Here is a 17,949-nt window from a genome sequence, read left to right on the forward strand (position 1 = left end):
ATGGTGTTTTGACTACTAAAGACCTGGGACATATGTTAATTCATAAACTTAACAGAAAAATGAAGCTTAAGAGTTCCCGTCAGGGCTCAGCAGTTAGAGAACCCGACTGGCATCCAAGGGGACAGGGGGGTTCGATCCCTGGCCTTGCTCAGTGGGTTAAGGATCCGGCGTTGCATTGAGAGCTGTGGTGTAGCTGGCAGACACAGCTAGGATGCCCCATTGCTATGGCTTTGGCATAGGCTTCAGCTCCGACTGGACCCTAGCCTGGGAACCTCCATATGCTACGGATTCAGCCCTAAAATGACAAAAAAAAAAAAAAAAAAAAAAAAATCAAAAAAGAAAAATGAAGCTTAGAATTTGTTGATTATCAACATATAAAATACTGTGTTTTTAAAATAGGAAAAATGTTACTTTCTTAAAACAATGATTTATACATATCAACTGCATTTCTAAAAAGGCAGTTGTTTCTTTGGCTTTTTTTTTTTTTAAGGGCCATACCTGTGGCATATTGAGGTTCCTAGGGGTCAAATCAGAGCTGCAGCTGCGGTCTACACCACAGCCATGGCAATGAGGGATCTGTGCTATGTCTGGGACCTACACGACAGCTCATGGCAACTTTGGATCCTTAACCCACTGAGCAAGGCCAGGTACTGAACCCACATCCTCATGGATCCTAGTCAGGCTCGTTATCACTGAGCCACAATGGGAACTCCATAAAAAGGCAGTGTTTCCATTCTTTCACTATAGTAGTAATGGATTTTAACAAAATGATTACTAATAAAATCAAACACTTTGAAAACTAAGAAATAAAGTACACAAAATCTCATCCCATCAGGGGTTAGCTTCTCCTCTAGATAAGGACTTGCTTCTCTTTTTCTGCATTTTCTTTTTCACACTTACTAAATATCCTTGTAGAAAACTGCAGATTCGGAGAAACATAATTTCCAAGTTATCCACCCTCTCAGACCACAAAATATATGACTGTTCACCATTTAACATGTTAGAATAAGCAGTTTTGATGAAAAGCTTAAAAAAAAAATACAAAGTTACTATCATGATCTCAAAAAGCACATACAACTTGGAAAGTATTTAGAAAGGAGTTTCATTTTCTGCTAATATAAATGTATTTCAACTATAAGAAATGTTTCTGAGAAAAATGTTCATTCAGTTGGAAACTGGAAGATCCACAAGTAACAACTACAAAACAATTTACAATGAAACATAGCATATTTGTCATAATCAGCTGCCTATTCTCCAGTGATAACAGATGTTAGGGCTATGCTTTCAGTGGTGGTTGAACTGTGCTTTCGTGTTGTTTCCAGAATTACAGAAGAGGGCCTTATTAGTCAGTTTTAAACGAAAATATTCCTCTTGGATTAATTTTCCCAAGCGGACACTAAACTTTCTATATGTAAATAAATCACATATATCAAGAATAAGAAATTAGAGAGGACACTGATAGGATTCTGAGTTTTTGATTATCAAAGAAACATTATCATTTCACTTTTCACTACCATGAGTTCATCTACTGTTAAGTTTCAAAATATCAGGAATAAGAATAAATTATTTTAATACAAAACTTTTGGAGTGACTACCTTACTAATCATCTCCTGATTTAAATAAACAAAACTCTACAAATGAAAGCCCTTAACTCTTAACTCTAGGAAAGAAGCAAGCAGAAATAGCAAGAAGAATATTGAACTGGTAAATTTAAACAAGGGGAAATCTCATCCTACCTCAACTACTGACTGAATTACTAATTAACCTTCAATCATTATGTAGCAATTTCTTCAATTCTGTCTTATCTGTTACTTGTAACTTCCTATCTCCTGTATGTTATTAAATGCAATAATGCCTGCCCTGCAACATAGGTTTGTTAATATTAAAATTACTATTTATGTTTAGAAATCATTAAAGACTTTTCAAAATTAAGAATGAGTGAGTCACTTATGATGGAGCATGACAATGTGAGAAAAAAATGTATACATGTATGTGTAACTGGGTCACCGTGCTATACAGTAGAAAAAAATAATTGTATTAGGGAAATAATAATTTTTAAAAAATTGTATTAAAGGACAAAAAAATTAAGAATGAGCATCCTAACAGTCACTTAAAATGTTTGTTTTGTTTTGTATTTTTGTCCTGTTAGGGCTGCACCCGAGGCATATGGAGGTTCCCAGACTAGGGGTCTAATTGAAACTGTAGCCACCAGCCTAGGCCAGAGTCACAGCAACGCCAGATCCAAGCCACGTCTGCAACCTACACCACAGCTCACCTCACGGCAACACCGGATCCTTAACCCACTGAATGAGGCCAGGGATCAAACCTGAGTCCTCATGGATACTGGTCAGATTCGTTACACTGAGCCATGACGGGAATTCCATAATATTTTATTTTTAAATGGGGTAAAGGTTTTATGTTATTGATATGTTTTGCCTGTTAAAATCCATGTCCAACATCAGTCAATCAATTTATTTGTTATCATTAATCCACAGAACTTTCTTATAAATACTAAGATACTCAAAGGGGGCTATCAACTATATTAATATTCTGACAAAGATAAAATGAAGTTGGAACCATCTCTAGGTAATAAAACTCTCTGAGATGCTTACTAAAAGTATTAACTTTTAAAATAAATAGTAAGTTTTTTGTCTTTTTTTTTTTTTTTTTTTTTTTTGCCTTTTAGGGCTGTACCCACTATATATGGAGGTTCTCAGGCTAGGGGTCAAATCAGGACTATGGCTGCCAGCCTACCCCACAGCCACATCTGCAACCTACACCACAACTCACAGCAACGCCAGATCCTTAACCCACTCAGTGAGGCCAGGGAAAGAACCCACAACTTCATGGTTACTAGTCAGATTCGCTTCCTCTGTGCCACAACGGGAACTCCAAAAAACACCTAAGTTAAAACTGGGCAGTTAAATGCTGTTCTTATTTTATTATATCGTTCTGAAGGTTACCTGAACAGTTCTCTTAAGAAAGCAATACACAAAATAACCCAAACTTTAATAAATCCAATCAAATTAGAATTCCACAGCATAGTCTTTTCAAAAGGCAATTTATAAGTAAGTTTTAAAATAAAAGGTACAAATGCTCATGGCTAAATAATCACACTTCTCAAATTCTGTTCTGCACAAAACAGTACACAAGTGTTACTAATGCATTATTTAAAATAGCAAAAAGAAGTGGCAAGAACTTGCATTTTCTAATGATGGAATGATTAAATAAATTATGGTATATGTATTACACATACCTATTTTTATTTGGACGCAAATACATGTACATACACATGGATGGATATGCACCCACTCATACATCTATCAACACACATACGCAGCTACAAAGCAGATCTACATTTATTAGATAAGGAAAAGACTCTATGATATATTGGAAAATACGTAAAGCAAAGTGCAAATCAATACATCTCAATCTCATTAAAAAAAACCTTTGTGCATACATATAATAAATGGTAAATAAAATGAGCATTAAACATTTCTTTTTGCTTAGCTTAATTAATTCTTACAATTCACTGAAATAAACACACACACACATACACACACATTTATAATTATACCAGAGGAGGAAAAACATCTTCTAGTGGTTTAGGGAATGGTATTTTTGTCAGAGTGAGGAGGTGACGGGAAGGATAAGTGAGAGAGGACTTTTACTTTTTACCATATATTACTTGGTGCCACTTTAATTTTTATATGTAGCATATATGATTTTGAAGTTTTTAAAACAGAACAAAATAAAGATTCCTCTGCAGCTTTTAATATATGGGATTAAACATAGGAAAAAACTTTAAAATGTAAAAGAACTAAAATATTTTCATTTTTAAAAACAGGTCTTTAGATTATGAGCATGTTGTCAGTTTTAAAAATAGAATACTAAGGTTATATTCATCCACAGTCTGTTATACACATTACTTTATCTAGTGAAATGATGTCAGAAAGCAAGCATGGGTGTGTGACACTCACATGGTTCTAGGATCACATCACTAGCACCTTCTCTTCATACCTTAAAAGGAGGTTTCATTCTTGAGATGAAGTCTACCCTCTCCAACATTTTAGCCCCACTGATCTACTAAATTAACTTAATCCTAACAGGCAGGCTATACTTAATAACAAAAGAAATGCTAGTACAACAAAATTTCATATTTAAACTCTAAAATCTCCTAATGCTATAGAATACCTTTAATTAAACACTTGTTATGTGCTAGGATTTGTGGTAGAAGGGGACATAAGAGTAAAAAGTAAATAAACACCACATATTTCTTGTGTTTAAGAAACTCAGTTTAATAAGAGAATAACCCATAACAAATAATAATTATGATAAAAGAATAGACGAAAATTAGTAGAAACATATATAACCTAATACAGGAACATGATAGAGAGTGACCAATTAACTCCTGTCTAACTAGTCTCTTGGAATCATGGTCCATTTTTCTTATTTTCTTATTCTATAGACCTATGCTTACAGGTTTCTAAAAATTTCTAAATTTTACTCTGTAAGTTAATGAATTTATAGATTTTAAAAGAATACCAGCTCTGTAAATATTTATTAATTTAGCTTGCCCCAAAAAAAGAGGGATTCAAAGGCACATTATATTTTAATTAAATTCTATAAGCATTTACTTTGTGCTAGGTATTTGGAGGAATTTTATAATAAAACCTACATACCTTTATTTACAGCAGTGGTGATTCTGTCCCCTAGGAAACATTTAGCAATGTTTGGAAACTTTTTTGCTTGTGATAACTGGTGGAGATGTGCTACTAGCATCTAGTAGGTAGGGGCCAGAGATGCTGCTAAACACTCTACAATGAATAAGACAGCTTCCCAAAACAAGTAATTACCTGGCCCAATATGCCTATGTTGCATAGGTTGAAAAACTCTGTTACAACAACAGTTTACCAATCTGCAACTCAAGCTATTAAGCAGACTCACCTTTTCAGTGAAGCAAAATACCAAATCTTAAAAAGTGGCAAAAAAAAAAAAAAAATGCAAAAGAAAACAAAAAACAAACCCTATGGTGCAAGGCCATTATGGAGTACATATTATGTGCCAGGAACTATACTGGGACTTTGCTTCTAATAGGTAAAGAAATCTGCCCAAGACTGTCTTGCTCATTAAGATCAGAGCTGGACTGTAAGACCCCATTTACTTGATCTGAAGTTCGTCCTTTTCCCACAGTATCCCCAAGCAGCCAAATCAGACTTTATCATGTCATCTTCATGGACTCTGAGGTCCCTCACATCCTGACCCAAGTCCCTCATACTATAAAGAAATTCTAATAAGTTTGGATATCTGATTTTTAAATGCATAAATAATCTAAAACAGCCAATAAAAGGGCTGCTACAAGCTGATACTAAAACCAAACAGAAATGTGAAAAGTGTAAACAAAAGATATGGCAAAACAAAAAAACACGAATACAAAAAGCTCAAAAGCTGGGACCTTCATTAAAAACATGCATTATTCTACACTCTACAGTGGTACAATAATGGAAGGGAAGGAGAAAGGAATAGGGAAGGAAGAGGGAAGGAGGGAGGAGAAGGGGGTAGAAAAGGATGAAGAGAAAGGAGATGAAGCAGGAAAGGAGACAAAGGAGAAGAAAAAAAAAATGCAGGGAGATAGAAACTGGAGAAGAGCCTGGGAGAGCATGAATCAAGAAGAGACCAAGTGGAGGGAACAACTTAGTAAAATCTATCAGAAAATTTCAAAAAGAAACAAAGAAATGGAAGAGTGAAAAAAGGAGAGAGGGTAACTGACCCCAACCCAAGAGAGACTGGAATCTAGATAAAAATAAATGGAGAACAGAGCAGAGAAAAAGAAAGATGTCCAACAAATTCCTAGAAATAGATGTTTAGACCTCTCTTATTTCAAAAACTTCTAGGAGTTCCCCGGTGGCCTAGTGGTTAAAAACTCAGTATTTCCACTGCCATGGCCCAGGTTGAATTCCTGGCCAGAACTTTCGCATGCTGCAGGCATGGCCAAAAACAAAACAAAACAAAACAAAATTCTAGGAGTTCCCATCATGGCTCAGTGGTTAAGGAATCCGACTAGGAATGATGAGGCTGTAGGTTTGATCCCTGGCCTTGCTCAGGGTTAATGATCCAGTGTTGCCATGAGCTGTGGTGTAGGTTGTAGACGCGACTTAGATCCCGCCTTGCTGTGGCTCTGGCATAGGTCGGCAGCTACAGCTCTGATTAGACCCCTAGCCTGGGAACCTCCATACGCCGAGGGAGCTGCCCTAGAAAAGGCAAAAAGACAAAAAGACCAAAAAAAAAAAAAAAAAAAAAAAAAGTTGTACATGGGCACTGTCCATTATGGTTGGTAGTTACTAGCCACACACAGGTGGCTACAAGCATGGAAATACGGCTTGTCTGAATTGAGAGTTACTATAAGAGATACATTTGATTTCAAAGATTGAGGATAAAAAATGTTAAATATCTCATTAATATTTTTATATTTTATGTAATAATTACAGAAAATGACAGTAACTTGGATATACAGGATTAAAGAAAATATATTATTAAAAATGATTTTACATGTTTCCTCTTACTTTAGTATGGCTACTAGAAAATTTAAAATTATATACATGGCTCACACTATATTTCTTTCTTTTTTTCTTTTTTTTTTTTTTTATGTCTTTTTGCTATTTCTTGGGCCGCTCCCGCGGCATATGGAGGTTCCCAGGCTAGGGGTCGAATCGGAGCTGTAGCCACCGGCCTACGCCAGAGCCACAGCAACGCAAGATCCGAGCCGCGTCTGCAACCTACACCACAGCTCACGGCAATGCCGGATCGTCAACCCACTGAGCAAGGGCAGGGATCGAACCCGCAACTTCATGGTTCCTAGTCGGATTCGTTAACCACTGCGCCATGACGGGAACTCCCGTCACACTATATTTCTAATGGACAGGGCTGCTCCAGATTTTTATAACTGCTTAGGACCCATTCTGGTGCCAAAGAGAAGTAACAGAAATCAATGCCGGAGTTCCCGTCGTGGCGCAGTGGTTAACGAATCCGACTGGGAACCATGAGGTTGAGGGTTCGGTCCCTGGCCTTGCTGCTCAGTGGGTTGACGATCCGGCGTTGCCGTGAGCTGTGGTGTAGGTTGCAGACACGGCTCGGATCCCGCGTTGCTGTGGCTCTGGCGTAGGCCAGTGGCTACAGCTCCGATTCAACCCCTAGCCTGGGAACCTCCATATGCCGCGGGAGCGGCCCAAAGAAATAGCAAAAAGACAAAAAAAAAAAAAGAAATCAATGCCATTCTTACATTCATTCCCAACTTTCTGAATACCAGTTGTTAAGAAATGTGCAACTACAAATCTAGGTGTCAACTTGCTTATGACAGGAACCATGAGTTCAAACAGGACATAAACCTCTCTTAATTGTTTTCAACAGTTAAATATAGGGAATTGGTAAGGCATTATCATTAGAGGTGAGTGAAGAAGAATGATATAAAATTAGAAATAAAGTGAAACCAGGAGACATAATTTGCAACTTGGAACAACTCCTCAGTCTGAAAAACTTGATGTCATCTGACTAGCACACTGAAGAAAGGTATTTGACCATATTTATTACATTCATAAAATACAGACACAGGTATATTTTTGAAAACCTCTTCTCAAGCAATGAATTTGAAAGTTTTTTAAAAATCACTGTCATCCCTCATACAAAATAATTTTCTCAAATGTTATATAAAAATAAATGCCAGGAGTTCTCGCCATGGCACAGTGGAAACAAATCTGACTAGGAACCATGGGGTTGTGGGTTCCATCTCTGGCCTCACTCAGTGGGTTAAGGATCTGGCGTTGCCATGAGCTGTGGTGTAGGTCACAGATGCGGCTCGGATCCAGCGTTGCTGTGGCTGTGGCATAGGCCAGCAGCTACGTCTCCAATTTAGACCCCTAGCCTGGAACCTCCATATGCCACAGGAGTGGCCCTAAAAGACAAAAAGACCAAAAAAAAAAAAAAGCAAAAGCCAGAATATTCAGTTTCACCAAGGAAAAATAAACGCATACGTATGTTTCCCTAACTATGAAAAAACTAATCTATTTTGTATTTATTATACACCATATTGAAAAAGCAATTTTGTTACACAGTGATTATATTTTCATCCTTTTTTATTTCTATGAAATAAAATCAAATCCAAGCCACGTTCTAATTACCAGATAGCAAAGGACTGAACATTTTGGAAGGATTAAAACAGTGCCATTCAAACTTTAATGGACACAAAAATTCACCTAGATCTTTACTAAAGTGCAGGTTCTGATTCAGCAGGTCTGGGGTGGGGCCAAAAATAGCATGTTTCAAATAAGCTCCAAGGTGACACCAATGTTGCTAGTATATGAATCACACTTTGAATAGCAAGGGGTTAAAATGTATAATTATTCCTACATTCAAAATGTAAAACAGTTTATATTTAGTTAACTAAAAAGGAAAAAAATTTTCCTCAAGTAGACATTCTGTTTTCTACTTATGCCATCACCTCAAATTATAGGTATTTTAGTGTTTCCAAGAGTTCACTATCCAGCACTACCAGATTCAATGACATTCCAATCCATCAATCAAACTTGGGAATTCTTGGCTGCTAACAGAGATCAAGTCAATATTTATTTGGGACAAGGGCCCCATGTTTATCTTGAGCTCTAACTGAGATCCAGATAATGGGAATAGAGTATCAAGGAAAGAAAGGGGAAGTTCTATTATTTCTCTAAAATTATGGTTATGCCTATGCAATGTAGCACCTATACTTATATATAAACATGTGCATCATATAATATTATGTAAAAATAAGTATAAAAAGGCAAAAGAAATACATCTTATGTAAATAACAGTGGAGACTGAATTATGAACTCTGATTTTTTTCTTTATTCTCTTCTGAACCTACCAAATTTTTTACAACAAGCATACCTTCCTTAATTCAAATATATTTTTGAATTTAAAAATATCTGAAAAAATCCATGAGAAGCAGCAGAGGAAAGCACTAATATAAAGTGAATACTCAAGAATTTCTTACTAATGATGGTTAAGTAGTATCCAATAAGCACAACAAGGAAAAAAGAATTTAAGAAAATAATATAAAGATTGGAGTTACTTACCTTAGTAAAGTTATTCAGATGGCCTAACTTTCTCATATTTGATACTCCTTGCAATTTGGCCACATTTTGGAGAATCTCCCTTAAGTTATCAGAAGGTTCTAGAACAGACAAAACAATTTAACATAATTTTAAAAGAGTGTTTTCGTTAAAAAAAAATACACAAAACATGAATTACTAAAATTTCACAGCTTTGGCTCTTGGATTTTTGAAGTCTTACACTGTTTCTCAAATCTACCTACTTGGAAGACGTCAAAGGCCATGTGGATGACTCATTTGATGACCTTCGCTCTACTATGTCCACTATGTCCAACTCTGTATATCATCACGTGGAATTATTCGACCACTAATTCTTAAATTTCAGCCCCCATCTCCAAGCATAACTTTTACCTCTGGCCACAATGTAGTAAAAGGGATCAAAAATTCTGTCCTATTTGAATCAAAAACTGAACAAAATGTATAAAACTAGAGTTCTCAAGACACTGGACATCAAGAAGTAAAGAAAAGTAATCCCTAAGAAATGAGAAATAAACAAGTATACCCTACAATGCCCCAGCTTACTGTCTTGAGAGTTTCTAGGCCTAGGTGCTGAGAGGAGAAACCCAGGTAAGGTGTTTTGGGTTGGAGAGAAAAATCTCAGAGACCAAGAAGATCAAAAGTATTAGAGATGAGAGCACTGTACAGAGAGAGAACACTAGACATCTGTGAAGGGACCCTCAGGTAATCAGTATAGCAATGATTGGTGCATGCATGTGAGGAAGTTATTACTCCAAAGAATTAAAGGGAAGAGTACCTTGCACTCCTCTCACATAAGACAGGGAGCAATGCTTGTTCCTAAGGGCCATACTGAAAACCTTAACAGTTCATTGGGCATTGGTTAGAGTATTCTGAAAAGTCTTGGTTCAGCAGTGGGGAACAAATACAGACTAAGCATTTCTTTGATCCCACCTAACAAATATTCAAAGCAAGACTTGAAAGAATTAAACTGTTTCCAAGTAACTAAAACATGTCTCAAGAAGAGTCATTAAAATAAAAAATAAAAAAAAAACAAGAAAGAAGCACCTAATCAGGCAAAATTTACAATGATTAGCATCCAAGTATCATTGGACATGCAAAGAAGCAGGAAAACATGACCCATAGTGAGCAGAAAAATCGATCAATTGCAAATGACCCAGAACTGACACGACATTAGAATCAGCAGAAAAAGACATTAAAACAATTTTTATAACCATAGTCTATATGTTCGAAAACTTATGGAGTGGCATGAAAAGTGTAAAAAGCCCTCAAACTGAGTTTCTGGAGAAGATAACTTCCATGTCTCAAACGAAAATATTGAATGAAAATAAAAAGTATGGAGTTCCCGTCGTGGCGCAGTGGTGAACGAATCCAAGAACCATGAGGTTGAGGGTTCAATCCCTGGCCTCGCTCAGTGGGTTAAGGATCCGGTGTTGCCATAAGCTGTGGTATAGGTAGGTTGCAGACACAGCTCAGATCCCGCCTTGCTGTGGCTCTGGCTACAGCTCCCAATCCCTAGCCTGGGAACCTCCATATGCTGTGAGTGTGGCCCTAGAAAAGACAAAAAGACCAAAAAATAAATAAATAAAAGTATAATAGCTTTTATAGAAAGTAAGAATTGTGAATTTGAAAACAAAGCAATAGAAACCATCCAAAAAGTAACACAAAGGGAAAAAAAATAAATGAAAAGACCATCTGTGAACTATGGGACTTAAAGCCACCTATTACAATATGAGTAAGTGGAACCCTCAAAGGAAAAAATTGGGGATAGAAAAATTTTTTGAAGAAATAACAAGTGAAAAAATTCCAAATTTAATAAAAATAAGCCAATAAATCCAAGAAGCTCAATCAACCCCAAGCACAAGAAACAGGAGGAAATATAGACCAAGGCACATGATAATCAAATTACTCAAAACCACTAGTAGAGAAAAACTTAAAAGGCAACCAGATTGAAAAAGACGAGTTACATACAGAGGAATAAAGAGAAGGATGACAAATTTCTTGTGGAAAACAAGGCAAAGGAGAAAACAGAGGAACATCATTTAAATACTGAAAGAAAGAAAAAAAAAAGCTTTTAAAATATAAAAACCATATTTAGCTCATTTGTTTTACAAAAACAGGCCAAAGTCAGATATGGCTCTGTGATTGGTAGTCTGCCAAGTCCTGGAATAGAGTGTCAATTTCCTCAGGTTTCTACAAGCTATTTTTCTATTAATATATTCAGCATCCTATTTGCTTTGAGCAAAAGCACAATCTAAAGGAGAAAAAAAATCAAACCAGTGTCACATTACTGGTATTTTAGTTTAAGAGCCATTATGACTTCCTTTGAGATTTTTATCTGTTCACACAAAACTAAGGAAGCATTTGGTTATTTTGTTTGTTTGTTTGTTTTTGGCCACACCCAAAGCATGTGGAAGTTCCCAGCCCAGGGACTAAACCCCAGTCTCCGGCACTATAGTCACAACAAAGCCCTGCTGCACCACAAGGGAACTTCCTGTAACTATTTGTTTTGAATTAGTGTTTTCTTCAGCTATGAAACTGGTTGCATTGTTCTATTTAGCTTGCATCTGCATACCTTCCCCCATTCTGTTATATTCAATGTTTGCCACAAATTGGTTAGTGTCAAACCACTAAACAGATTAAATATCCCAGTTTCCAATCACTTTGAAACTGCTACATAGTGAGATTATTCATTTGACCTTACAGCATTTCCTACAAATTTTGGATATTTTTTAAGACTCCAATGAAATTCAATCTAATTTTAAATGGTTCAGGGTATTTCTTTACAATTAATGACTATTTGAGGCTGTCTTACAAGTGGAATGAAAACAGCTCATCATTGGGTGGGATCAGAGTTCTTGAAAAAGAATTGCAAATGGACCATCAGTAGACCACTGTTGGTATTTAGTGGTATCTTTTTGTTATAAATGGTATCTGTTTGGATACTAGACAACTTAATACAATTTTTGTAACAAGCCTCAAAGTAATTTATAACCTACAGTAGTTTGCAAAGTCAGAGTCAAGTATCTTTAAAGCAGTGTGAAATTTGCCTAATGGAAAAATATAATCTAAATCATTTTTCATCAATTTATAATTTTTAATTTATCATTAAGTTGTCAGGCACCAAACAAAAAGTTTCACAGAAGTGAGGACACAGTTACTACTATGGATTGATGTGATAGGACTAACAGGATGATTATTAGTCTGAAGATTACATTCTTCACAAAGGCTTGCAGATTTCTAATTATTGACTATTTTCTAGGTACAAACTGATTGCAGACATTTTTGAAAAGCTGCAATTTTGTGACAAAAATAAAATCTCATGTCTGAGTTCATCCATTCAAAAAGTATTAAATGAATAACCTATTATGGTCAGGTATTGTTTTAGGTAATGGGAATATGTCAATGAGCAATCAGATCCTTCTTTACTGGACCTTATGTACAAGTGGAAAAAAACTGATAAGCACCACCACCACCACCATCTATGCCCACAATATGAAAATTGACAGGCCACGAGAAGCCAATATTGGGTCAAATGTTTGCCTAATGAATAACGACAGAAAATGAATCTAACACACTATAACGCAGGTTAGTTACTGCTGTCAATCCAAATCAGAATGAATCAGCCCTTATCCTGCTTTCTTCCTCATCTTTTTCTCTTTTATATAATTATCAGGAAGCACCAATCGGAATTGGAATATGGGAGAATTTCAACATTTCTTCATAATATATTTCCTGAAAGGCAGAACATGTTTCCTCCCAGTAACTATGTTACTTCCTAGACCAATTCAAAAATAGTATTAGAAAAAAATATAAAAATAAAATGGAGTTCCCACTGTAGCTCAGTGAGTTAAGAATCCAACATGTGGAGATCCCATCACAGCGCAGCAGAAACAAATCCGAATGGGAACCATGAGGTTGCGTGTTCAATCCCTGGCCTGGCTCATGGGTTGAGGATCCAGTGTTGTCATGAGCTATGGTATAGGTTGCAGACTCGGCCAGGATCTGGCGTTGCTGTGGCTGTGGTGTAGGCCGGTGGCTACAGCTCTGATTAGACCCCTAGCCTGGGAACTTCCATGTGCCGCGGGTGAGGCCCTAAAAGGACAAACACACACACACACAGACAAAAAGAATACAACATGTATCCATGAGGTTGCGGGTTTGAGCCCTGGCCTTTGCTCAGTGGGTTAAGGGATCTGGCATTGGTGCAAGCTACGCGGCAAATCACAGTTGCAGCTTGGATCCACGTTGCTGTTGCTGTGGTTGTGGCATAGGCTGGCAGCTGCAGCTCTGATTAGACCCCTAGCCCAGGAACTTCCATATGTGGCAGGTGCAGCCCTAAAAAGACAGAAAGACATAAATAAAATGAAAAAAAGGAGTTACCTAATGGCTTAGAGGATTAAGGATCTGGTGCTGTCACTGGTATAGCTTGGGTTACTGCTGTCACATGGGTTTTATCTTTTGCCTGGGAACCTCCTCATGTCACAGGCATAGTCACAAAAACAGAAATAGTATTAGGGCTTTTTTTTGGGGGGGGGGGTCTTTTTAGAGACCATGTTCCCAGGCTAGGGGTCGAATTGGAGATGTAGCCACCAGCCTACGCCACAGCCACAGCAATGCCAGGTCCGAGTCGAATCTGTGACCTACACCACAGCTCATGGCAACACTGGATCCTTAACCCACTGATCAAGGCCAGGGATCAAACCCGTGTCCTCATGGATACCAGATGGGTTAGTTAACTACTGAGCCACGACAGGAACTCTGTATTATGAACATTTTAGACATGAAATACTGTGTAATGCTCTTGTGTTACAAAGTTCCTATGGGGAACTCTAACTTGAAATATCAGGGTAAAGTTTCCCTGATAATGATTTGAGAAATCCCTGGTTTCTTCCTTACATGCTAGATTGGGAGCATGCAAACCTTTTACTAAAAAAGCCCAGATAGTAAGTATTTTAAATTTTGCAGGCCATAAAGTCTCTTCTTCTAGTATAACCTCAACTCTGGTGTTGTAACCAAGAAAGCAATACTAGAAAACACACAGGTAAATAATGTGGCTATGTTTCTATAAAATATCCTGTCTCATGAGCCAACTCCTATGCCAGACAGTCAGAACTTAAGACTACATGAGCAAGCTGAGATCAATGTGCTTTTTATGGGGAGTTGAGAGGAAGAAATTTAGGAAGAGGTTTATCTCCATTTCTTCCTGCTCTCAATGTTTCCAATTCAGCTTCTCCAAAACTGTCTGTTGATAATACTGCCATCTGAGAAGTATAAAGCACAAATGAGATAATCTACCAGGATATCTCCGAAGTCCAGCAGTTTAAGAAACCTACAGCTGCATTAAAGGAAAAAGAGAGGAAAAAAAAACTGTGGCTAGGAAAAAGAGAAAAAAAAAATTGTGGCTAGCAAATGATGACAGCCAACTATTCAAATGCAAGGAAGCAAAACACAAAAGAACTACTAGAACTACAGTGGCTCTTTTCCTCTTATTGTGTAAGTCCTATGTGCATTTCCAATGACTCTCTCAGGAGGTAATGAAATAACTGTGGTCAATATTCAGCAATGTGTAAGTCCTATGTGCATTTCCAATGACTCTCTCTGGAGGTAATGAAATAACTATAGTCAATATTCAGCAATTTAATAATATATAAGTACATATACATAGATACATACATACAGAAAACCACCAAAAGGAAATTACAGTAAATAAGCCTATCTTTATAAATCTACACACACACGTATATTTATTTTGTATGTATATATACACATACATATATTCCCTTCAGCTTACTTCTCCATGTTTGTGCATATGCACACACGCACACATGTCTATGTATACATGTGAGTGATATGCATTTATTTTTAAATATTTGCAATATATACTGCTTTGTAACATGCCACAAAAAAATATTAATGTGTTTACCTGTCAATAAGTATACAACATAAAATTGATTTTTAAATAAATTTAGGTTCAAGTACACATTGTAAATTAATGACCAAAAACTACTGGCATACATCTATTTGGAAGTAATGGAACAACTGTGAAATTAAAAAGAACTGGATTTGAATCTCATTCACCTATAAACCACAGAGTCTTGGTTAAGTCACTGAACCTCAAAGGCACCCTCTTCTCATATCTACAGTGAATATTCTAATTATCTAACCTTGAAGACAATGTTACAAGGTATGAGGTATGAGGTGCAACTTACTTATTAACATAGTACCTAGCCCATAAGAGATACTCAATAAATGTAGCAACTGTAATTACAATTATTTGCTTAGCAAAAATAATTTTTATGGATCAATCATGTGAAAGTTTTGTAATCAGCCCAAGCAAATGTTTAATTCACATGTGTGTCTAAATTAATGAATTTTGATTATGTTTAGTGTATTACTTTTATGATCCAAGATTTCCTCATTTTTAAAGTAATAACTTTTGGAGTTCCCATCATGGCCCATCAGAAGCAAATCCAACTAGGAACCATGAGGTTGTGGGTTCAATCCCTGGCCTCAGGGTAAGTATCCGGCATTCCCGTGAGAGCTGTGGTGTAGGTCGTAGACACGGCTCGGATCTGCGTTGCTATGGCTGTGGAGTAGGCAAGCGGCTACAGCTCCAACTGGACCCCTAGCCTGGGAACCTCCATATGCTGCAAGTGCAGTCCTAAAAAGACCAAAAAAAAAAAAAAAAAAAAGAAGAAGAAGAAGAAAGAAAGAAAGAAAGAACTTTAATCATCTTATTTGCCTTCTTGAAAATGTCAGAGGAATTAGAAGTGGAAGCAGCAGTGAATAATATTTTCTGTGATTTATTTGTGAATATACATGAACAAACACTAATAAGCAACCAGCCAGGAAAAGTTAGATGGCTGCAGATTAACAAAATGACCACACAAATCTCATATGTACTTAATTAAATCTTTAATATTATCTATAATTATTGTGAGCAGACATAGAGGATTAAAAGTATACGGCAATAACTACAATTGGTATTACCTTTGCAAAAGACTTCAGCAAATCTGTCTCCTCTACTAGCAAGGACACTGCAAGTACATCTTCTCAACTTTACCCACAGGTCCAAAAGTTGAGGAAGCACTCCTTCAAACTACCTAGCATTTCCTGAAATTCTAACAATTATTAATATCAAAGAGTTATATAATGTAGTAGAGAAAGCATCTATCCCAATGACAGCAGCCTGGGAAAAGGGCCTTCCTTTTACCTCTAATGCAGAGGAACTCAGAACTTCCTAGGACAGCCTACTGCATCTTTGATAAAGTAGTAGAATATTTTCTCTTGTAATGACACCAAAATCTGTCCCTTGGTAATTTTCATCCATTTGTTCTGGTGTAACAATCTGGAAAGCAGAACAAGTTTTATCTACCCTCCCATAGTGAAAATAATCATTTTTCCTCTCAAGCAACTGTAGCAGATAATCTTTTAATCATCAGTGTTGTTACATATAAATACTGTAGTAGAGATGGGCAAGTAAAACCTATTGATCAATTTTACTGCAAAAAAAATCGGTTTAGTTATAATCTTCTTAAATGTTAGGTTTATTATACTAAAAACTGAGCATTTCCATGAGGCCATTTTTTTTTTTTTTTTTTTAGGGCCACACCCATGGCATAAGGAAGTTCCCAGACTAGGGGTCGAATTGTAGCTGTTAGTTGCTGGCCTACACCACAGCCATAGCAATGCGGGATCCTTAACCCACTGAGCAAGGGCAAGGATCAAACCCACGTCCTCAGGGATACGGTCGGTTCATCACTGCTGAGCCATGATAGGAACTCTCTGGAGCTATTTTAGAAGAATGGTGGGCATGAAGCATCTCTTAAGAGGTAATGATTTAGACAGAAGCAAGACTACATAGACAGCAAGATGGCACTAGGTTTCTTCAGCCTGGCATGCCCTTTCTTTCTCTACCCAATTTGGAGAAAATCCTCATTTTTTAGAAGTCTTGCTCAGATATGAAACGTTTTCCTTAACCTACAAATTCTCTTCTTTATGTTCCCATGATACATTTTTCATACCGCTATCACAGCAGTTATGACAGAACATGTATCTGATCTGCCTGGGTTCTAATTTACACCTATTGTGTCAGTGTAACCTCCTTTCACTCCTCAAAGTACCCCAGGTTATATTATAAATGATACGACCACGATAAGCATACAAAGTTAAAATGCAACTAATGCAGTAAAATTTTTGAACTAGAACTTTTCTCTATATGCTTTTCTCAAAGACTGGAAGCGAACAGTTTTGTTGGGTTCCTGTTCCAGTGTCCTACTCTTACAATAAAGATTGCAGGAAAAGGTAAGGCAGCTTCTCCTGATCTACACAACATTTTAATATTGTCTTTCCAGTGTCCCAGGGGTTCAGATTTCTTTTCTTCCACTTCAGTTTTGAACTGTCAAATTGCCTCATTTTACGCATGCTTCTTATTTTTATTAAAAATATGTCTTGGAGTTCCTGTCATGGCATAGCGTAAATGAATCCTATTAAGAGTCATAAGGTTGCAGGTTTAATCGCTGGCCTCACTCAGTGGATTAAGGATCTGGAGTTGCTGCGAGCTGTGGTAAAGGTCGCAGACGCAGCCCCGATCTGGCATTGCTATGGCTGTGGCGTAGGCCAGTGGCTACAGCTCTAATCATAGACCCCTAGCCTGGGAATCTCCATATGCCACAGGTATGGCCCTAAAAAGGATGAAAGATTAAAAAAAAAAAAAGTCTTTTTTCTGTAACTCCAAAAAATTGCTCATTTTAAATGATTTCAAGGGAAAAAGGGAAACACTACTGAGGGACAAAAAGGTCCTTCTTGCAATTTTTCATTTTATACC

General features: G+C 36.9%; 1 protein-coding gene across 5 annotated transcripts in view; it reads right to left on the reverse strand.

The window, feature by feature from the left end:
* RICTOR (RPTOR independent companion of MTOR complex 2) overlaps positions 1-17,949 on the reverse strand; it is a 140,086-nt gene that overhangs the window by 94,659 nt on the left and 27,478 nt on the right. For 4 of the 5 annotated variants that reach the window (XM_005672429.3, XM_021076929.1, XM_021076927.1 and 1 more), the window contains one exon: positions 9,108-9,205. In XM_005672429.3, coding sequence (XP_005672486.2) covers positions 9,108-9,205 — 98 coding nt within the window. Of the gene's footprint in view, positions 1-9,107; positions 9,206-16,335; positions 16,757-17,949 lie in introns of those variants that run through there. The other variant, XM_021076928.1, reaches the window with a different exon arrangement.

Source organism: Sus scrofa, chromosome 16, assembly GCF_000003025.6.
Source record: "Sus scrofa isolate TJ Tabasco breed Duroc chromosome 16, Sscrofa11.1, whole genome shotgun sequence".
Lineage (NCBI taxonomy): Eukaryota > Metazoa > Chordata > Mammalia > Artiodactyla > Suidae > Sus > Sus scrofa.